At 44.6% G+C, this 21,878-nt stretch overlaps 1 protein-coding gene across 1 annotated transcript; it reads right to left on the bottom strand.

Moving 5' to 3' along the window:
• Window positions 1-3,102: 3,102 nt before the first annotated feature.
• QDPR (quinoid dihydropteridine reductase) lies at window positions 3,103-20,233 on the bottom strand. Its single transcript, XM_060084052.1, has 7 exons — window positions 20,027-20,233; window positions 17,673-17,765; window positions 14,088-14,184; window positions 11,500-11,640; window positions 7,383-7,491; window positions 6,281-6,364; window positions 3,103-3,782 (listed from the first exon to the last, which is right to left on the bottom strand). The coding sequence occupies exons 1-7, from the start codon at window positions 20,123-20,125 to the stop codon at window positions 3,677-3,679; spliced, it is 729 nt and encodes a 242-aa protein (XP_059940035.1). The 5' UTR covers window positions 20,126-20,233; the 3' UTR covers window positions 3,103-3,676.
• Window positions 20,234-21,878: the final 1,645 nt, after the last annotated feature.

The raw sequence follows: 21,878 nt of genomic DNA, 5'->3' as shown, positions 1-21,878 counted from the left end.
ACACCACCTTACATTTTCCATTTTCAAACTGTGCACCAGGCACCCCAGGGAATTCACAGGGTCACCACAGGATAGTTTCCATCTCCTAGGTTAACAGAGCAATATCTGTCCCACTGTGACTATTAGATTGTTAGGATCTAACTATTTATACAGCCACTGTTAGGTATTTCCTTTGATGTAGGGGCACCATGAAAAATTGCTAACACACTAACGGCACCACGGACCTAGGAAGTTTGGGAACCTCTGCACCACACGATCACGTCTCTGGTCTCATCTACAACGGCTCCTTTATTGACCCTCCTCACTCCACTCCAGTCCCCAAGTTCTCCTTAAGCTCCTCAGCCATACCTGGCACACTCATGTGGTAGGGCTTTTGTCTAAAACACTCATACTTCAGATATCCAAGGAGCTAACTTTTGCACCTCCTTTAAGATTTGCTCAAACGTCATCTCTTCACATGAGGTCCTCCCTCACTGTCTTAGTCAGCTCTGGCTGCCATCACCAAATACCACAGACTGGGTGGCCCAAAGGACTGAACTTAATTTTCTAGAGGTCAGAAGTCCAAGACCAAGGTGCCAGGTGATTTGTTCTTATAAGGACTCTCCTGGCTTGCAGATGGCCACCTTCTCACTGTATCTTCATGTGGCCTTTCCTTGGTGTGTGCACTGAGAGACAGACAGAGAGAAAGCAGTCTCTGGTGTCTCTTCTTATAAGGACACTAACTGTATGAGATCTGGGCCCCACCCTTGTCACCTCAATCAACCTTACTTACTTCTTTAGAGGCTCCACCTTCAGCCACATTGGGGCTTAGGGTTTCAACATAGGGATCTGCAGGCGGGGACACAAACATTCAGTCCATAACTCTACGCTGTCTGAAATTGCAACCTCACCTCCTCAACATTCCTTAACCCCTTTACCTTGCTCTTTTTTCCTCACAGTTCACACCTTTTTCACCTACTCTAACTTATATTCAGGCTGTATTTCATTGTTTATTGTGTCTGCCCTCAGTGAAACTCTATTGAGGGCAGACAGAGAGCTTTGCCTACTCCATTCACTACGTGTCATACATTAGCACCTATTACATAGCTGGCACTCAAAACTTACTTGTTGAATGACTGGCTAAAGCATAAGAGGAAAAACATCCCACCTTCCTCACACCCGATCCAACTACATTCTCTTGGCATGTCACCAGATTGTAAGGCCTAAGGAAAGGAAAAGAAACACATCTAAATAATCAATGATAAGCTCTGGTTTCTAAATGGAATGAAAACGTCTCCTGAAATTAATTGTATCCTCAGCAAGTCACTTAACTTATGGGACTGTTTCTTCATCTGAAAATGGCAACCATCTATCTCAAGTATTTTGGGGAGGATGAGATGGAAGACTGGGCATGTAAGGTGCTGTGGCTTCCAGCTGTACTGCTCTCTGGCTGGGGGTCTTGGGCCACTTGGGATGCTATAACAATACCAAAGACTGGATGGCTGATAAAAAAAGAAGTTGATTTCTCACAGTTCTGGAGCCTGTAAGTCTGAGATCAAGGTGCCAGCAGGGTTGGGTGAGAGCCCTCTTCCAGGTCACAGACTTCTTATTGTGTCCTCACTTGGCTACAGGGCTAGGGATCTTGCTGGACCTGCTTTTAAAAGGGCACTAATCCTATACATAAGGGCTCAGCTCCCAATGGCCCCACCTCCTAACACCATCACATTGGGCATTAGGATTTCAAGATATGAATGTATGAATTTTGGAGGGGACACAAAACATTCAGACCATACCATTGGGTGACTTTGAAGAAACGAGTCCTATCTTTCTGAGCTCACATCTTCTTTCCTATAAAAGTTGGATAGTATCTCCTTGAAATGCAGTGTCAAGAATCAAAAAAGACTCCTCAAATAGTTACACACACGGGGCTTCCCTGGTGGCGCAGTGGTTGAGAGGCCGCCTGCCAATGCAGGAGACACAGGTTTGTGCCCCGGTCAGGGAAGATCCCACATGCCGTGGAGTGGCTGGGCCTGTGAGCCATGGCCGCTTAGGCTGTGCGTCCAGAGCCTGTGCTTTGCAAAGGGAGAGGCCACAGCAGTGAGAGGCCAGTGTACCGCAAAAAAAAAAATATATATATATATATATATATATTTAGTTACACACAGAATTACCAGATGACTGAGCAACCCCACACGTGGGTATATAGCCAAAAGAACTGAAAAGAGGTACTCAAATACCTGTACAGGAATATGCATGGCAATACTATTCACAGCAGCCAAAAGGCAGAAACAACCCAAATGTCTATCAACAGGTGAATGGATGAATGGAGTGTAGTATATACAAACAATGGAATATTATTCAGCCACAAAAAGGAATGAAGTGCTAATAGCTGCTCCAAAGTAGATGAACCTTGAAAACATGCTAAGTGAAAGAAGCCAGACGCAAAAGGCCAGAGAGTGCATGATAGTATTTACATGAAATATCCAGAACAGGTAAACTCACAGACAGAGAACAGATTGGTGGCTGCCAGGGGCTGGAGACAGGGGGAATGAGAAGTGACTGCTTAGTGGGTATGGGGCTGGATTTTGGGGTGATGAACATATTTACAGAACATTGTGAATAGACTAAACGCCACCAAATTTTTTCACTTTAAAATGGTTAATTTTATGTTGTGTGAATTTTACCTCAATAAAAGAATTTTAAGAATTGAAAAAGAAAACACATGGTAAAAGCCTTTATGAATAGCAGCCATCTGGTGACTGGGTTCTGGGCTTAGTTCTGCCACTTACTGGCCATAAGGATGGAAAGTCATTGCTCTGGGTCTCAGTTTCCTCATCTGTAAAATGATGGGGTGCACTAGACCACTAATTCTCAATCAGAATGGCCGGTATCATTCACGTGGGGCACTGCTTCTAAATGCACAGGGCCATCCCCCCAGCTTCAGTTTCTGATACGCACAAGAAGGAAATGTGCCTCTGTCACTGTGCTGAGAACACTTACTTCAGGATTTGAATCCACCCCCCCTTTCGAGAACGTCAGGAAAGACCACTAGCAGCCTGTGATTCTAGTACCTTCATCTATGACTGCTTATAAGATACGTTTTGATTAAAGAAGACAACACAGTAAATGAAGTCCATTTATTAAGAAGATAAACTCCCAACAATCACAAGTAGTTCTCTTGCACACTTGGCAAATGCACAGGAAAAAGGTACCTTAACAGAGTCCACAGGATTTTGCTTACACTACAGAAGGAGTTTTATGGCAGTTTAATTTGAGGCTACAAAAACTACGGCTGTGACATAAACATAACATTCAAAAATAACTCAGGGTCCAAATGTCCCTGACCCAACAAATCTCTGAACTAGTCAGGTCGACACAGCCACTGGCAGGGACACAGAAACAGAGCCTCAAAATCAATTCAACATGACGCTGAAGTGGAGGGGGCCGTCCTGAGACCTCCTAAATTCCATGGTTAACACAGACAGACAGTGCTATCTATCTGTGGGCTCCACATGTTTTTATTTCACATAAACCTATTACACTGTCCTAGGAGAACAAATGCACATTAGATGAGAGAAAGATAGGACTCACTGTCTCATACCACGAACAGGACTACAGGAAATGCAAGGCCGGATGTGGCCACGCTAATAGATTAATGACTTTTCTGACAGGCACCTCACAGGCAATGAAACGTAGCTTAAAAATACGCTGGGGTAAGCTCCGTCCTTCCCTTTGTGGTTACCACCTGGATTAGGCTTCCTGAGCTTGGTCGGTTTTTCTCTGTGATCCAGTCATGGAAGGTTCTAGAACAAAGAAGAGAAGCTTTACATTTTAAAAGGAAAAATCTGGACACATGCTTAGAGTCACATTACTGGTTGGGCGGGTGGGGGGTGAGGGCACAGCAGCAGCTGTAAAAAAGCCTCTAAGGTCTCATGGACACACACTTAGGTCCCTGATCATTTCAGAACTTTACTCCTAATTCCTGAGTGGTTAGATTTGGCAAGGTTTTTATTTTGCTATTTTTCTGCATTGTTGGAATCCTTTATAACACGGTGGTACGATTTTATGTGATTAAAAAAAGATTTTAATTAGTTCATTCTAAGAGACAGACATGGGCACAATACTTGACACTTAGTTTATATCACTTCCCAGAATTTAAGAAGAGAAAAAATTTATTATTATTTTTTTAACAAATATTTGTGGAGCACCCACAGCTGTGCCAAGCAATGGAAAAAGATGAAAGAACAGATTATTACAATAAAACGCGTTCGGTGTTGGAATGGGGCATTTAATAACCAACTCTGTGTGGGGAGGGGCAACCGACCATGCCTGGGGAAGACGGGAGACCTCGTCTAAGAAGAGAGGAATGAAAAAGGGCACAAGGAATTCACAAGGTTTAACAAGTAGCTGATCATTTTTAAAATATTTACTCTTGGTGCTGAGTATACCATCCCCTCCAACAAACCCCAGGTGGGGCCTTGGCCCTTCCTTCGCCGGAGAACTCTCAGGACCTCCCGGGATCTTTAACGCCGATAAGCAACCTGTTGGACCACAGCTGATGTTCAGCTGTCCTGTCATTCGAGTGCCCCCTCTGGGGGTTGAACACGTGAAGGGAAGTCACGCAGGCTCAAAAACCCAAGCGCTGCTCCAACTCCCTGAAGTACTGCCATGTGTCCTGAGCTGTCTCTGGGGGCAGGGCTCAGGGGACAGCTCTGAAGGAGACCAGTCACAGCTGGATGTGCAGAGGCGTATGTGTTACTTAGGCAGGTTAATAAATGGTCTTACGTCTCCTCTCCTCCTCGTCAGCCGTCTGGAGTGGGTGGGAGAGAACGCCATTCTAATCATGGACAGCCAAGAAGGTAACATGCTCACAGACGTTGCAAAGCCAACTTTATATCAACTTGTCACGTGAGTTTTCAAATACCACAAATGGGTGAGCATGATTTCTGGGGCAAGGCATGGCTGTCCCAGCCCACCCTCTGTTAGTTGTGGCCCAGCACTGAATTACACACATGGCCCCAGATGTTCCATCTAGGGTCCTGGGTCAATGTCTCTGTCAAGAATTGCTGGCAGTAGTGGCCTTTAAAAAGAAACTCAAATGCAAACACCATTCAAGAGTTGTTCCTTCCACAACTTCAATTTTTTTTTTCTTTTGCAGATCCAGCGTTAAGCATGATACCGGCAAAGACAGGAGTAACTGTTGGGGCAGTGGTTAAGACCGAGGGCTCTGCAGCCACACTGCCCGGGTCAGATTCTGGCTTTGCTGTGTGACCTAGGGCAAGTTCCTTAGGTCCACACTCCCCATGCCTCCGAGCCCCCAAACCTTAAATAAAGACGACGGCACCTCCCTCACAGACCTGCTATGAGCATTTAATCAGATCATGGTTATGAAGTGCTTAAACGGTGCCTGGCATGTAAGTGCTATGTAAGTGCTTGTTCCAAACACAGAAGTCCCAAATACCTCCCAATTCCATTTAAATAAGATGTAACCTCAGGCCAGAAGCAAGCTTCTTCTCAGCCCAAGCTTTAGAAACATCCTGTGCAAATAGCCGTCAAAGCGGCTCAGACACTGGCTCTGCTGGGTGAGTCCGTCCCCACTCCATGAAGGCAGGGCCTGCATCTTATTCCTCATCGTCCCCGGGCCCAGCAGAGCCCCTGGCCCGAGTGGGTGCTGAGTGAACACATGCTTAACACCCCCTTAAATAGAGGAGTGCGGGAAACTGAGATCTAGGCAAACACAAAAGAGCTCACTCTCTCTGTGACCTTGCAGTGCCACCCATACTCACAAAGGGCTGAATGTGATTTCGGGGACAAAGGATGCTTCCTGTGGGTTTGTGGCCTGGCACTAATTCAGGCATGTGGGCCCAGATGTTCCACCTAGATCAGCGGCAGACTCCATGCAGCTACTCCTCTTTAACAGACAGAACACGGTTTACAGGCTCCAGGCTTACCCAGCCCTGCTATGGGTCACACACAGTGCTCAGACCTTGGCACACTCTTCCACGTCTTACTCTCCTAACGATTATCACCGACCCCCATTATACAGGCGCGGAAACTGAGGCCTAGAGCAGTTAAACAACATGGTCAGATTGGCCAGCTGGTGGGTGGAGGAGCCAGGATTCAGGTCGGCACCATCAACCCCTCCACCCTGATATTGACAATGAGGTGCAAGGTGCCCTCGGAGGTCAGGCCCTCACGAACCCCCCAAGCTGATAAGCCAAGATAACACGGGCCTGTCCTTTCTCCCTCAAGAGGCAGAGAATGGAAGCTGCTGAGTCACCGAAATGATTGTGATACTCACTCGACTAGGAATTCCAAGGGCGTCCAGGAGCTGAAGTCGGCCTCAGGCATTGATTTCCTGTTCATCGGTGTGTCCAGGGTAACCCTGCGAGCACAGAGATAAGCGTGTCACGTGGGCCTCCCCCTCAGAACAACAGCTGCCCGGCCCCCCTTGGCCAGGAAAGTACATGGAGAGATCACACGAAGATAATCAGAGAGAGGCCGGGAAGCAGTCCACGGTTACAGAGATCACATCCCAGCCTGACTCAGCCAAGCGCTTCAGAACTCACCCTTCAGGCAGACAGGAACAAAATGAAAGGGCCACGTTTTGCCTTTTTTCTAAAACACTGTCTTTACTAAAGTAAACTGTTCTGCTGTTTATGTCTCCATTCACTCCCTAAAACGCGGCAGACTCATTTCTCAGGTTTTTGTAAGTGTAATCACAATATTCCTTTAAATATGGGGAAAAGACAGCCTCATCCTTCATTTTGTGGCTGTTTTCCATGAAATCTTCCAATTTTCAGCAAGGGAAAACAGAATTCAGGTATGTATGACTTTCCCAAGAACCTTCAGGCCTCGGAAATCATTTAAAACAGCCGTGAGACCAAGTCACAGAATCACAGAAGCCCACAAATGAATACGTGGACAGCCCAGTCCCCTAGCAGACAGACATCCTCTTTATAGGAGCACAGCTAAGAGACAAGCCATTTGGTCCTGGAATCCCTCCAGAAACGTCTCCCATATTCTTCCCCAAGCTCCCCCTCCCCCATCCCACAAACCTAATACAGTCTCTCTTCCACACCGACCTTATAATGACTTGAAAGACAGAACTACAAATAATAAAATTAAATGTGTAAACTATTTTTTAACAAGGATGGAGGGAGGGACAGAGAGAGGGAAGGAAAGAAAACAAGAAAGAGGCAAGTGAGACCCATCCCATTAGCCAAGCAACCATTCTGGAAAGGCCAGGATAATCCAAAACCTAAACAGGTATCTTCAGGGCCTCTGGTGAATTTCAGAAGCCAAGGTGATGGCACACATGTGCCCCTGCTGTAGAGTGACTCTAGGACACATGTGAACTCTCAGCCGTGGGGCAGAGGTGGGGGAGACTCCCCAGCACTTACGGGAGCACGGCGATGGCAGCAGAGCCCGACGGCATGCCGCTGTCCTTCCCGGCCAGGCTCTGGCAAAGCTGGTGAACCGCACCCTTGGCCATGCCATAGCCAATCATCCCTGGGAAATAAGGAGAAAGCATTTCAGTGACCACTGGCCGCCACTGGTATGTCCAAAGAACACCACGCCAGGGTCCAGAGGAGGACGGGAAAAGAGAACCAGGGACGTCCACGGAGAGAAAGTGGAAGGGACATAACCTTCTATTTGCCTGGTACTTAACATTTATCACAGAAGCCATGAGGTTAATCCTATTTTTATTGCAAAGGAAACAGAGGCTCGGACAGGGTGAGTAATATGCCCAGGCTCACACACAGACTCGCACCGAGGCCATGGAGAGGTTAAAAGCCAAGCAAGAGTTCTGAACCCTTGTATCGCTTGTGAGCAGCCTGCACACACCCACCCTGGGTGCCCCATGGGTCAGCAAAACCGAGCAGTCATTTGAAGCGCAGGCTTTAGAGTCAGGCTGTGCAGTTTCAAAGCCCAGCTCTTCCACTTACCACTAAAGAAATCCAGGCCGGTTCTCAAAACCTTTCTAATCCTCAGTTATCCCATCTGTAAAATGGGGATAAAGTACTTAATTCTAGGCTCAGGACAGGGTAGGACTTCCCTAAGTGTTTCCCATCAAATTAATAGAAGTGCTATGGCCTGGAGTCCAACTCCTTGTTTAAAGTATACCATCTGGGGAAATTCCTTAGCGGTCCAGGGTTAGGACTCCACGCTACCACTGCATGAGGCACAAATTCGATCACTGGTCCAGGAACTAAGATCCCACAAGCCACGCAGCACAGCCAAAAAATAAAAAAATAAAGTATACCATTTGAGCAATTGTGACCTATGGGCATACAAGCTACCTATTAGCCTTCCTTTCCTCCCACCAGTCAGCAAATGCTTGCTGACAGAAGTAAGGCATGCTGTCTTTTATTGAAGTACAGTTGATTTACAATGTTGTGTTAATTTCTGCTGTGCAGCAAAGTAATTCAGTTATACATCTATATACATTCCTTTTTTAATATTCTCTTCCACTATGGTTTATTACAGGATGTTGAATATGGTTCTCTGTGCTTCACAGTAGGACATTGCTGTTTATCCAGTCTGTATATTGAATACGATAGCTTATTAGGACAGGGTTCCGTCTGAACCCCCAGACACATGGCAAGTGAGGTCTCTCTCCTCTCCAAAGTTCCCCACAGCACCCAGCTGTAGGTGCACTAAATGCAGCTATCACAGTAAGGAAGAATGGTTAATTGCTGTCAACACCCCTCCACCTTCGGAAAACCACTACTTCCAAAGGTCAGCAGTGCCCTTAAAAACCCCAGCAGGCATGCTGTTTAAAGAATAACAACTGAGGAGGCATCAGAGGTCCAGGGGGAGGTGGGGCTCACAGCCCAGCCAAGAAACCAATCACTGAACCACTTCCACAGTAACCTCAAATTGCAAAAGAGGGTCAAGGTTTCAAAAAGTTATTTAGAAGTACAAGAAGAATATTTCACCAAACCTGGCTTCTCTGTTTAATTAGGGGCAGGAGGCCAACAATGGCAGGAAGATCTAACAGTAATTAAAATAAACCAGTGCATGAATCTCATTCGTTCAGCCCCTGTCCCCAGCAAACTCCTAGGACTCTCTCTTCATTCCACTCAAACAGCATGAAAGCAGGGAAAGAAACAAGCAGCCAGCAGCCAGCAGCCCTAATGGTTTAATTCCACAGAATTCTACACAATGCGGGTAAGGGCATCATTGGCAAGATATGGAAAAAAATGTATTTCATTAAGAAGATAAAAACTGTCTTTCCAATTTCAAAATGATCAGTGTAGTCCCTAAGGGCTGATTTCCAAACATAAAACAGATCCTTAGATGGTAAACAAAAGTGATCACCATCACTTCGATACAGTTTATGCTCCAGTGGACAGTCTACAAATACAACCTTGGAAATAGGAGGGTGAGGGTTTTCTCGGTATCTTTCCAAGTGAAAAACTTTCTATTTTTGAACAACTCTTCTTAGGTTTGAGGGACTCTTAAGCCTGTTCATCACCTGCTTTCACAGAGTTCCCCAGATTTTTCTGGGGTCAGAATCAGTCAAAAGATTTCATGACTCAAAAAAGTTTAACAACATCTAACTAACGAGCTGAAAGATGAACAAATTTATTAATATCTGAAGCAAGAGTAAGTGAGAAAAAGTAAGCCTGGAGTAAATAATAATAATAGTTCACATTTCCTACTGACTCTAACACCTTTTCTAAACCATTTACATCCACTAAGATGTTTACAAGTCACAACTACCATATAAAGGAGGTATTACTATTTACCTTCATTTTACAGATGACAAAACTGAGGTTCAGAGAGGTTAAGTAACTTGCCAAATATCACACAGCAACTAAATGGCAAAACCACAATACAAAACCAACCCGTGTAGTTCCAGATCCCATAGTCTTAATCAGTATCTGAAACTATAAGCACAGAATGATATTTACAAACCAAAGGCAAGTAGAAGACTGTTTTGTCCTTCAGAAAAATTAGTCTTTCAGTCCTAGAGTTTTTTTTCAATGCCAAACTATTACTCATTTCTCTACTTACTTTCTAGTACCTCTGCTCTATGTCACCTTTAATAAAAATCAGATCTTAACCCAACTAGCATCTAACATATGCATAGCTTTAATCATTGCAATAGCCACGGACTTGTAAGATCACATGCTCTGAGAAACATGATAAGAAAATGAGTGGCAAGAAATTACTAATTTGTAACAGCCTCACAGTTAAGTTAGTTACATTAAAATCGAAAAAGGTGCTCAAGGTTTCCACCACTTACTAAAGAGATCCCAAAAAACCTCCCCCCTTTTTTAAAATAAGAGTTCAATGTAGGTAGTCGAGATAAGACAGTTTCTGCCTCCCTGTGCTAACTCCCTGACCCCCTGCTTAAATTCTTTTAGCCCGATCCCAAAGGGAGAGTGATGGGTTGAATTGTGCCCCCCAGCCAAATTCAGATATTGAAGTTCTAACTCCCATATCTCAGAATGTGACTGTATCTGGAGATGGGAGTTAAGTTAAAATGAGGTCATTAGGGTGGGTCCTAATCCAATACGACTGGTATACTTCTAAGAAGAGGAAATTTGGACACAGACAAACACAGAGGGAGGACAATACAAAGACACAGGGAAAAGACAGCCATCCACAAGCCAAGGAGAGAGGCCTCAGAAGAAAGCAACCCTACTGACATCTTGATCTTGAACTTCTAGCCTCCAGAACTGTGAGAAAATACTTATGCCACCCAGCCTGTGGTACTTTGTTATGGCAACCCTAGCAAGCTAACACAGGGAGTACAAAATGCAAAGGGAACTTGGATCTGCATGATGTAACAAAAAAAGCACAGAATTTAAAAATGATCAGGGTTTCAATTCAATGTACGTTTGCAACTTATTTTTTGCATAACCCAGACAAATTACTTACCCTCGCTAAGTTTTAGTTTCCTTATCTGTAAAATGAAAAAGATAATAATGATCTCTACCCCAGGATTAAATGCGAATATATAATAAGACTTACCATGCGCCAGGCACTTTGGACATATTAATACCTCTAACACCTTATAACTACTCTTCAAGGTAGATATTACTGTCACTATATTACAATTAAGGAAACTACAGCAGAAATATCGTCAAAGAGAACAAATGATTTGTTCTAGGTCACACAGCTAGGGTGAAGAATCTACCTCAGCGTCTCTCGCTCTACAGCTCACACTATCCTTGGGACACATGAACACAATGTGACTATTACCTAGCTGATAGCTACTGCAACACCATTCATTCCCTGGGTGCATCACAGATAAATAAACAAGATGAGGGGCTGCCAGATTACAGCGGTCCTTCACCACTGCGAACATGAGGACAATGCAAATGAAAAGATCAGGAGTTTTTCCCCTAAAAAAATCTGGGCCTAAAAGGAAGCAAAATCCATCAAACTGTAAAGCACCTGAGAGGGTAAAGGGCTTTAATAGTCCTCATGTCACGGAAGTGTCCAGCAACCCCAGCAAGCAAGTGTTAGCATTCCCATTTCACAGACAGGGAAATGGAGGCTCACCCGGAGTCCCATCCAGGGCGGCCTTGGCCCCTGCCAAGGTCAGGAGGCCTCCTTCTTTGAGGTGCTTGGTGGCCAGGTGGCTGGAGATGGTCGACGTCCACATGCTCTGCTTCCACATCAGGTCACAGTTTTTAAAGAGAGCTGAGCAAAGAAACACATGAGGTGAGCATTCTCAGGGAAGAAAATGACAGGTGAGCTCGACTCATGGCGCCCAACACTCCAGGAAGCCCTCACGGCCACTCCGTGTCTACAAGGAGATCTAATACAAACAGCCCAGGGCTTGCGGTCAGAGACACGGGATCGAATCCAGGCCACATGATCACCTGAGTCTCAACTTCCTCACCTGTAAACTGGTAAACGTCAGCCAATAAATGAGGACTGTTGACAAATATGCAGGACTGGCTTTAATTCAAACATTGTCCTACTTTATAAAGGGCATTAGATCTATAATTAGAACCTATATATCTAAGTCAGGTTTTATCTGTGATAAAAACCTCAGGGACTATTACCATCTGGACATAAAGAGGGCTTTTATGGAGCTACATTTTTTTATGGCTGAAAGTTTAATGCCAGCTTTAAAGACTCTTTAAAAGAAAGCTGAAATCACAACCCTTTTGCAGTTGTTTTAACCCTCTGGCCTTCCAGAGACGTGAAGAGGAATAAGTGGTAAGGAGTGTCACATCACCAGCTGAACAGTTGTCCCCTTCCTCCCTCACAGGACACACAGAACCCAGTGAAGCTGCACCCATGACACAGAAAGAGAGCCCTCCTGATATAGGAAGAGGGGTCTTCAGTAGGTGACAACCAAGGTACTGCATTTCCCTGCTAAAAAGAACTACAAAAAAAAATGGATGGACCCACATTTATCACTTCTTGTTACCAAAATACACAAAAGGCCATCAGGGTGTTTTGCCAACCTGATCACCACACAAAATACCCATTTCACATTTAAGTGTGGTTCACAGAAAATCAAGTCCTTTTTAAATGGCTTTGGCTGATAAATGTACAAGGAATGATAGAATTAGAAAACTACCATTCTCCAATCCCCAATGGGATGACTGACTCAGGTAGAGATTACCAATGGATGCTTATAACCATTAGGTTTTGGGAATCTGGGGTTCTCAAGGTGTTTGGGAACAGGATATTCATACATGATGCCAAAGTACCATCCCGTAGGTCACTTATAATTGCAAACAGAAAAATGAACCTTTATGATGGAAATCTATCAGCTTGCCACCTTAACCAAGCATGAAATTTGGCATCACTCTGGATGGAGAAGGCCATGTGATGTGGTAAGCTCCCTAAGTGATGCAGTGTGAAGTCCACATCACTCAGGAAGCACTCTCACCTCAAAATATTTAACCTGAATCTAAGCAAGCCTCTACACCTACCTTCCAGTTCACAGGAAATACCAAGGACAGAGGAACAAGGTTAATGATACCTTAAAGAAACAGTTCGACAAATTCAGTGTGGGTGACAGTCTATATGAAAACTGCCCTGGGGGCTTCCCTGGTGGCGCAGTGGTTGAGAGTCCGCCTGCCAATGCAGGGTACGTGGGTTCGTGCCCCGGTCTGGGAAGATCCCACATGCCGCAGAGCGTCTGGGCCTGTGAGCCATGGCCGCTGAGCCTGCACGTCCAGAGCCTGCACGTCCAGAGCCTGCACGTCCAGAGCCTGTGCTCCGCAATGGGAGAGGCCACAACAGTGAGAGGCCTGCGTACCGCCAAAAAAAAAAAAAAAAAAAAAAAAAAAACTGCCCTGGACCTGCCAAGTCTGTCACAGGAAAAAAAAAAAAAAAAATTCTAGATTAAGAGACTAAAAACAACAATAAAATGCAATACATAAACCCTGACTGGAACAAATTTAGAGAAAACAACTATGAAAGATATGGAATAAACTGAGGTAATCAGAACATGAGCTGATACTATTAATCTTATAGAATCACTGTTAATTTTCCTAGGTATGAGAATGGTACTACGATAACGTGGGAGAACAGCTTCATCTTTGGAGGCGCATGTTGAAATATAGTGAAGTGTCAAATTACTTCCAAATGATCAACAACAACAAAAAAATACACACACAGAGGACACACATGTAAGAAAGCAAGAGAATGCAAGTATAGCAAACGTTAACAAGTATTGAATCTAGACGGAGGACATAAGGGTGTGCGTTGAACTGTTCTTTCAACTTTTCTGTATATCTGAAAATGTTCATAATAAAAAATGGAAAATATACTCAGCTTTAACAAAAGCTCAGTTTTGAGTCCTTTTGATCTTCAGAATGATCTCTCCATTCCATTCACATCCCCCAACTCCCAGTAATAAGCCCTGAAAGACTGGGGTAGAAACAATGCTGATTTCATTTTGTCTCCTTTTTAAACGTCAATCTCAAGGTCCCTCTGCCCTAACCCCCTTCTATGGGAAGTTTTTTCTTTATCTGTAAAATGGGGTGTTGATCCCTACCTCACAGCTATGGTAAAGCTTCTGGGAGACATACAGGAAAACATCTGACCTGACACATAGTATAGACCCATCCCCACGCACCTGGACAAAGAGAAGAGCAAAATGACTAACTCAGAAAAGGACTCACACTTGGACTTGGCATTGCCCCCAGCCCATCCTCCAGCCACACAAAGGATTGCGTCCACCTTCTCTGCACCCAAGAGCTTTCCAACCTCAGCGGTCACCTGAAATAAAAGGGTTGGGAAGATGCACAAATAGTCAGGTAAACCTCAACAGGCTGACATCTTTACAGTCACCTCCATTTATTTTTCACTTCTTTTTAAGTCAGTTCACAGTACCTGGCAATTAATACTTTGAAAATAAGATGCAGGACCAATTTATAATGGACATTTGGAAAGTGAAGCTCGACTACATTTCAGTATGATTTTTATAAAGCAACCTAGTCTTCTTCTGAACATCTAAAGGGTGGAGACATATGCATCCCTGGAATAAAACAATAAATAAAGTAGGAAAAGTTTTTTTAAAAATCACCTAGGGCTTCACTGTCTACAGCTAGCCTTCTGGTATACTTCTTTGCCGACTTTCTTTGCAAATCACAGAATCATAATCTGAAATAATCAATTCCACTCTCCTTGGAATACAAGAATCCCATTAACTGCAACTCCAAGAAAAAAAAAAGCCAAAGAGAAATTATTTTTTTTAAAAAGCAATAAAAAATAGTCAACGGCAAAATGTTGGTAAATAATGAGTACATGGGGGTTCATTTTAATTCTCTATTTGTCTGATTAAAATGTTTAAAGTGTTGAAAACATACACATGTCCTTTTGTTACAATTTATTAAAACAAAAGTCTGACAAGACAGACAACCCTGGTCATTACCCATGACCCTTTTCCATATTTTTCTGGAAGGTATCTATGCTCAACACTATACCATATTTTTCTGGAATGGCTGAAAGGACCACAGCCTCTCAATAGCTTTGTTAAGATCAATCTTCTTAAGACTTAACACAATGGTGTTAAGTGTAAATGGTGTAATTCTCCCAGCAGTAACATTTCAGTCTCTGACTGATTTCCCTATTTCCGAGTCTTAAATTACTTTTTCAAGGGACTTCCCTGGCCGTCCAGTGGTTAGGACTCCGCACTTTCACTACACAGGGCACGGGTTCAATCCCTGGAACTAAGATCCTGCAAACCATGAGGCCCAGCCAAAAAAAAAAAAAAAAAATTACTCTTCCAAAGAGACTGCTTTGGCAATGGAAACCAATCTTTCCCCTCCGTACATTCTATACCTAAAGCTTTCATTTTAAGAAGATTCCTGAATATCCCTTGGCAAGTATCTCACCTAATCCTGATTTAGCTTTTGTTGACCTTTCTCCTGTTACCCTGGTTCCCCGGCTGCCCCTCCCTGATTTCTAAGCCACACCCTGTTGCCAACAGCCCAGATCCCAGCTGCAGGAAATTGGATCATTTCCCCTGACCTCTGTACAGGCACACAACCTGTGCTCTCTACTTTTTAGGGAAGCATGGAGCCCGTACCAACAATGCACCTGCTTGATTTGTTTTCTTACAACCTCTGTCTTTTATTTTTATAATAAAATTTAAACGAGGCATTTTAAAACTCCTTCCCCTTAAATTCTGCTTTCTGCCCAATAGTCTTCTAAAGATTTAGTACTTCTCTCACTTCTTCATCTTATCACTGTCATCGTGAATTTCCAATCCAGGGGGCCAATTTTACGTGTATTAGGATTGAACTTCCTCTTCTGGAGCTTTAGAAACAAAAACTGGATGTCATGTTTTTGTCCAGAAATTCTTAATTGAGTGACTGGGGGATGAGAGAGTCTCCTACAGGAGGGGTTAAAGATTTTAAAAGCTAAGCTTATAATAACGAAGGCATTTCCCAATCTTCATCGTAAAGATGCACTGTATAGTCAAGACTCAGATGCGGACAACTTTACATTCAAAAAGGGATACAGACATCAGAAACCTGCAATTAAAGGAGCAGGAGAGACGCTGATTACAGAGAACCACGTCTGGAGGAGCTGCTGCTATCCAAGCCCAGATGCCTTCCTAGCACTTGGTTTAAGTTTTCATTACTTTATTCACATGAAGCTATTTTGCTGAGAACCAACTTAAGGTACAGTTAGGAGGACAGACATCAAACCCCCACTGCCCAGGTTCAAATCCTAGCTCTGCCACCTACTAGCTTTGACTTTGAGCAAACACCAGGCACTTCTATGCCTCAGACTCCTCATTTCTAAAAGGAAGATAAAATGAGAAACTGTTTTACAGAGATTGAGTTAATGCAAATGCAAATACGGCACTTAGTATGGTATCTAACACACAACGAAGCCACATCAAGTTTTACTATCAGGTCCATTAAAGACAGTAATATCCTTAAATATAGGAAACACTGGGAACACATTATAAAAAGTAAGGACAACAAAAATCTACATTTTGGAATAAGTCAGCTGGGTTCCTATATTCTAAACTATGCCAAACTGATGCTTTAGGAAGAGCAAATGAGCAGTTACAGTATAGTCATAATTTATTTGGGCTTTTTTGGGGGGGGTTGCCACACTGTACAGCATGCAGGATCTTAGTTCCCCAACCAGGGATCGAACCCAGGCCCCCTGCAGTGGAAGAGCAGAGTCTTAACCACTGGACTGCCAGGGAAGTCCCAGGGTTTTTAAAAAATTTTTAGATTTATACATGTATATGTTTGGAGAAATGGACTGTCAGAAAATATAACAAAATATTAATTGCACCGTGAGAACAGAAATGATTTCCTTCTTCTTTTTGCTTTACTGTATTTTCTACATCATATATGCACTACTTTTAAAATTTTTTAAATTTGTTATAAGAAATAGCTGAGGGGTGGCATGAGAATGATATAAAGCACATCCTCATGCAGCTGGTGGGAACAGCTCTTTCAGAAAGGCACAATCGCTTAAGAGCATCTCAGATATATACACCAAGATATCCATCAAATTGTTAACAGTGCTTCCTTCTGGGTGGGGGGAGGTGACACTATCACAGAGAGAAAGAGGGGTATTTCACAATTTACCTATATATTTGTATAGTTTTGTTTGACTTCTTATTTTACAGTAAGCTTATAATTTTATAATTAGAAACAATCTGCTTTGTTAGTATTCTTGCTTTGAACGGGGGGAGCCCACTTTTTAGAATGTATGCTAAATAAATAATCAGATAGAGACGACGAAGTTCACCACAGTATTCTTGATAATGGTAAAAAAAGAAAACCTTGCAAAAAACTTAAATGTATAATTAAGTGCAACCTAAACAAACCGTGACCAATCCACACAAAGAAAAATTACATGTCAACACAGGTATTATTAAGTGATCTGAATAAGTATCTAAGTTAAGGGTTAAGTTTAAAAAAAAAAAAGCTGACCATAACATATAAAATACGAATTTATCTCAACTTGTAAAGCTAGTAACATATAGTATGCATAGTTTATAAGACAAGAAAATGGGCCAAAATGTGATCTAACTGCTGAGCTAACTAGACATGAATTATGGGCTATTTATCTTTGTGGTTTTTTTCATTTTTTCCAAATTTCCCTCCATGAGCACAAATGGCTTTCATAATTAGAGAAATAATACCTGAAAAAAAGGAAGAGCACACAGCCGGTGGAACCCTATCCCCAGCATTCCCCTACCACATGCACGGTAGGGCCTTCTCTAGACTTACCTGGTCAGCCTGCTCCGTAAACGAGTCTGTCATTTTAACCAGGACGCTGGCACTGGCCTCTTCATTCTCCACGACATCGATGCTGGCGACCCACTGGATCAAGGAGAAAACAGCTTCGGTCAAGAGACAGTCAGTTGTTAAAGATCCATGCCCAGGAACTCGGGGAGTGGAGGCACATAAGAGGCTTACATGAAAACCCCCCAGAGAAAGGATCTAGCAACCGACCTCTCACACTCTTTGAAGGGCATCTGATCTGGCTTCAGCCAGTGTACCCCTTACTGAGCCCCAGGCTAGCCCATTCTGCTCCCAAACACCTCTTCTTCTTCCACTCTCACCTCTGAAAGCCAAACCTTGATCGTGCAGAGACCCCCTAGACCAGGGGTCTGCAAATCTTTTCTGTAAAGAGCCAGAGAGTAAATATTTCAGGCTTTGCTGGCCATACAACATCTGGTGCAACTACTCAACTCTGCTATTATAGCTGGAGAGCAGCCATAGACAACAGTAAATAAATCAATGAATGAGCGTGGCTTGTGTGCCAATTAAACTTCAGACACTGAATTATGAATTTCATATAATGTTCACATGTCACAAAATGCTACTCTTCTTTTGATTTCTTTTCAACCATTTAAAAATGGGGAACTATTTCCAGCTCTTGGGCTCTACGAAGAAAGGTGCCAGGCAGGATTCAACCCACGGCAAGTTGGAGTTTTCCGACCACTGTCCCAGAGCATAAAGGGATGACTGTGGGTTCAGAAATCAGATCAGGCTTTGAATCCTGGTTCTGCCCTATAGCGGCTTTCTCGTTCACCCACTCTGCCGAGGTTCCTCACCTGTAAAATGGGGGTTGTCAACAATGAATGGTGTTAGTGTGAGAAGTAAATGAAATGTAAGATTCTACAGCTGCTGGCACAGGTGACACATGGTTCTTACTCAGAAAGCTCCAAGGTCTGGGAGTCTGAAGGTCCCAGAGATAAGCATCTCCATCACAAGCTTTGAAGAGCACAGCATCCTTTCAAAACACTCACTACTTCTGTGTCACAGCCATGGGGGATACTGAGACAAAGGAAAGGTTCTATCCCCGCCCCCCCAGAGCCCCCAGGAAGGAAGGCAGAGAAAGACAGGAGAGTCACAGGTAAATCAGCTCTGCAGATTCACCAAGTCAAAGGGCCAAAGTGCCCCCACCGGGAGGAAGCACAGCCCTTGTGTCTATAATGTAGGTGGATACAGGAGCCCTGTATTAAAGTTACAGGAAAGAGCAAAGGAAACTAAGAGTATGTAGGAGCACAGTGCTTGGCCTTTGGCTGGCAGTCCTTAAATGTTCCCATTGTCACCACCATCCACGGCTGCAGACCTGGGAAGATACCCCAAGACGGGTAAATGGTGGGAAGGTGATGTATTTCGAATCCTTCAAAGCATATTCCTATACCAGACTGTGAGTAAGAAGAAAACCCTGGCATCCTTTCTCTCTGGTCCCAGCGCACTCTTGCTCAGGCTGCTGCTAAGTAAACACCCTCGAAAGCTCCCCAGAGTGGGGTCCCTGAGTAAGAAACAGCTGCAGCGAGAAAAAACTGTGGGCGTGCGCGCGGAGCCCTGTGGCTGCTGGGGTCAGGGTCCGTGACCCCGCCACAAGCTCGGCGACAACCTCCTCTCTTCCTTGCTGCTTTCCGGGGAGCGGCTACTGATTATGCAAAGTAGTAGAAGTAATCTTTGCAAAACAAAAGGCATTTGCGGGGCTTCAAAGTATCACATACAACGGAAGCAAATGGAACAGGGGTATATATCAGTAATATATATGTATATATATCAATAATAGCTAACATTTAAATAGCTTTTACCACGAGTCAAGCAATTTACAATTTATGCGCAACGACCCCATTCATCTCATTTAATCTTCGTAACTCCCCTAAGGGATAAATACTATTATTATCCCCATTTTACGGATGGGGAAGCTCAAGTTCGCTGACGTTAAGCAATCCGTTCATGGTCATAGGGGCTAGTAACCCCAGGCAAGCAGTGTGATTCCAGATCCTTCCCTCTCATTACCTCTTCCTCCGTCTCTGTTCTTTCTCGAGTCATGCCAGACTTTCCGGGCCTGGAAGAGGCCGACGGAGCAGCCGCCGCATGCCCCCGAACCTTTCTCCTTGGAGAGCAAAGGCCCTGCACCTCGGGCACCGGGGTACGCACGCACTCGGAGACAGAACAGACGTGTAGACGTGTGCATACATGTGCAAGCACTCATGTCTGGGGGTGCTCGGGGGCCCGCAGCTTCCTTCCAGAGCGCGCTCCGGCGCTGCACCTGCAGGCCCCTCTGGGCCCCAGTCACCACGGTGCCCGCCCGCAGCCCGCCGAATTACCCAGTTGCGGGCGCGGAACGCCTGCACGCATCGGGAGCCCAGCGCGCCCCTGCCGCCGTACACCAGCACCCGGCGCGTCTCGCCTGCTACCGCCGCCATCCCGCTCCTCCGGCTCGGCTTCCGCTGCTCTGAAAGCGCCGAGCACGAACGTGGCGCTCCGCCCCGGCCGCCTACCCCGCCAAGAGGGACAGCGCGTCGGCCGCGCCCGGAGCCGAGCCCGCTGCCGCCGCCTAGCGCGCAGCCACACTCTGCAAGCAGGGCCGCGCCCCCTCATCCCCCGCCCGCTGCCCCGCCCCAGCCCCACCCACGCACGGCGAGAAGTGATCTCCAAGTGCCATTTCATTTTAGTTTGCACAACAAGCCTATGACAAGTTAGGAAACTGAAACAGGAGAGTCTCAGCCACTTGCCCAGAAGAGTAGGAATTCGAACCCAAGTCTTTTAACAGGGTTCTGCCTAACCACACCTTCATTCAGCCTGGAGGAGCATGGGCTTGTTGAAGATCTGTCGATTCACGCAGAATTTTTCGAAAGATAACTGCTTAACCCCTAAAACACCAAAAATTGACATAGGTCCAGCATTTGGGGCAGAGATAGGATGCAAAGGTATTACACATGGCCTGCCTTCTCAAAGCGTGCTTCATGTTACAATAAGGATAACGAATGTTATTGGTCACTTACTAATGTGCCAAGCGCTCTCCTAAGCCTTTTATAGGTATTTGGTTGTTCATTACCAGAAAAACATGTGCTATGTCAAGGTTATTGTGATGAAGACAGCTGTTGCATTTCAAAGACCTGATCTCCAGCCCCAACGCTGACATCCAGTTTTCTCAGGAGAGAAATGTCTGGAATAGCACATCCCCTGCCTACCACAAAGGGTTGCCGCACCATCAGGGGTGAGCAAGCATACGGTAAGAGCCTTTGTACACCGCACAAGCTGTGGAGACCCTTTATTTTCATTGCGGAGAGACCACAGAAGTGAACTCCCAGGAAGAAAACTGTTTCCATCACCATGTCTCTCTGCCCCTCTGTGCTCTCCAAGTGAGATTCCCAGAAATCCTGTTGGTTAACAGGGCAACCTCGTGAACTCCCTCCAGAGCTCTGTGACCAAATAAGGAATTTCAGTGCCACTTCTGCCCCGCTTTGCCCCCAAAGCTACTGACAATGACTGTTACCAGTCTCACATGACGTGAAGTTGACATTCAGCAATAGACTAAAAGTTAAAATTTTAAAGCCACAGTATAAGATAGAAATTGTGGAATATTTCATTCCTTGTGCCAGTAAATCAAAAGAAAAAGGTCTGCACTCTTAGGAGAGACAAAGACCCCAGCAGGGTGATGGGAGATTATTATTTGCTAACACTTTAGAAAAACACTTTCCTTTCCCGTTTCAGGTGACACAACAGGTGGGGGCAGGGGGGAAGGGTGGAGATAAAGGGGGGCTGTAAGTGATGGGGTCCAGGTTTCCCCAACAGTCACAAATTGACTCTGACTCAGGCTGCAAGTTTACCCGCAGCAGATTAACCCAGTGATAAATTTAAGAATCATAAAGCCTTGTTTACACATTTCAATTAAAAGGCTTGAGAACAGAGGTCATTTTGTGGTATTAATAACACTTCTAGGGATTCTGACAGCAGTGATATTTTAGAGAAGGAAATGCCAGGGCATGCATCAAAGAGATCAACATTTGATACGGTGCATTGTTGGCAATGTTCAAGTGCTAATCATTCCATTTTTGTTTTCCTTCTACCGTATGCATTTTTTGAGACTGGTTAGCATCTCTTTATAGTCAGATCTACCTGGTTATGCCTGCTAATAACTTCCTTGTCATTAAGAGGTCCACACCAGGGTTATTC

This window comes from Mesoplodon densirostris, chromosome 1, assembly GCF_025265405.1.
Source record: "Mesoplodon densirostris isolate mMesDen1 chromosome 1, mMesDen1 primary haplotype, whole genome shotgun sequence".
In the NCBI taxonomy this organism is placed as follows: Eukaryota; Metazoa; Chordata; class Mammalia; order Artiodactyla; family Ziphiidae; genus Mesoplodon; species Mesoplodon densirostris.
This window is presented reverse-complemented; position numbering and strand designations above follow the sequence as displayed.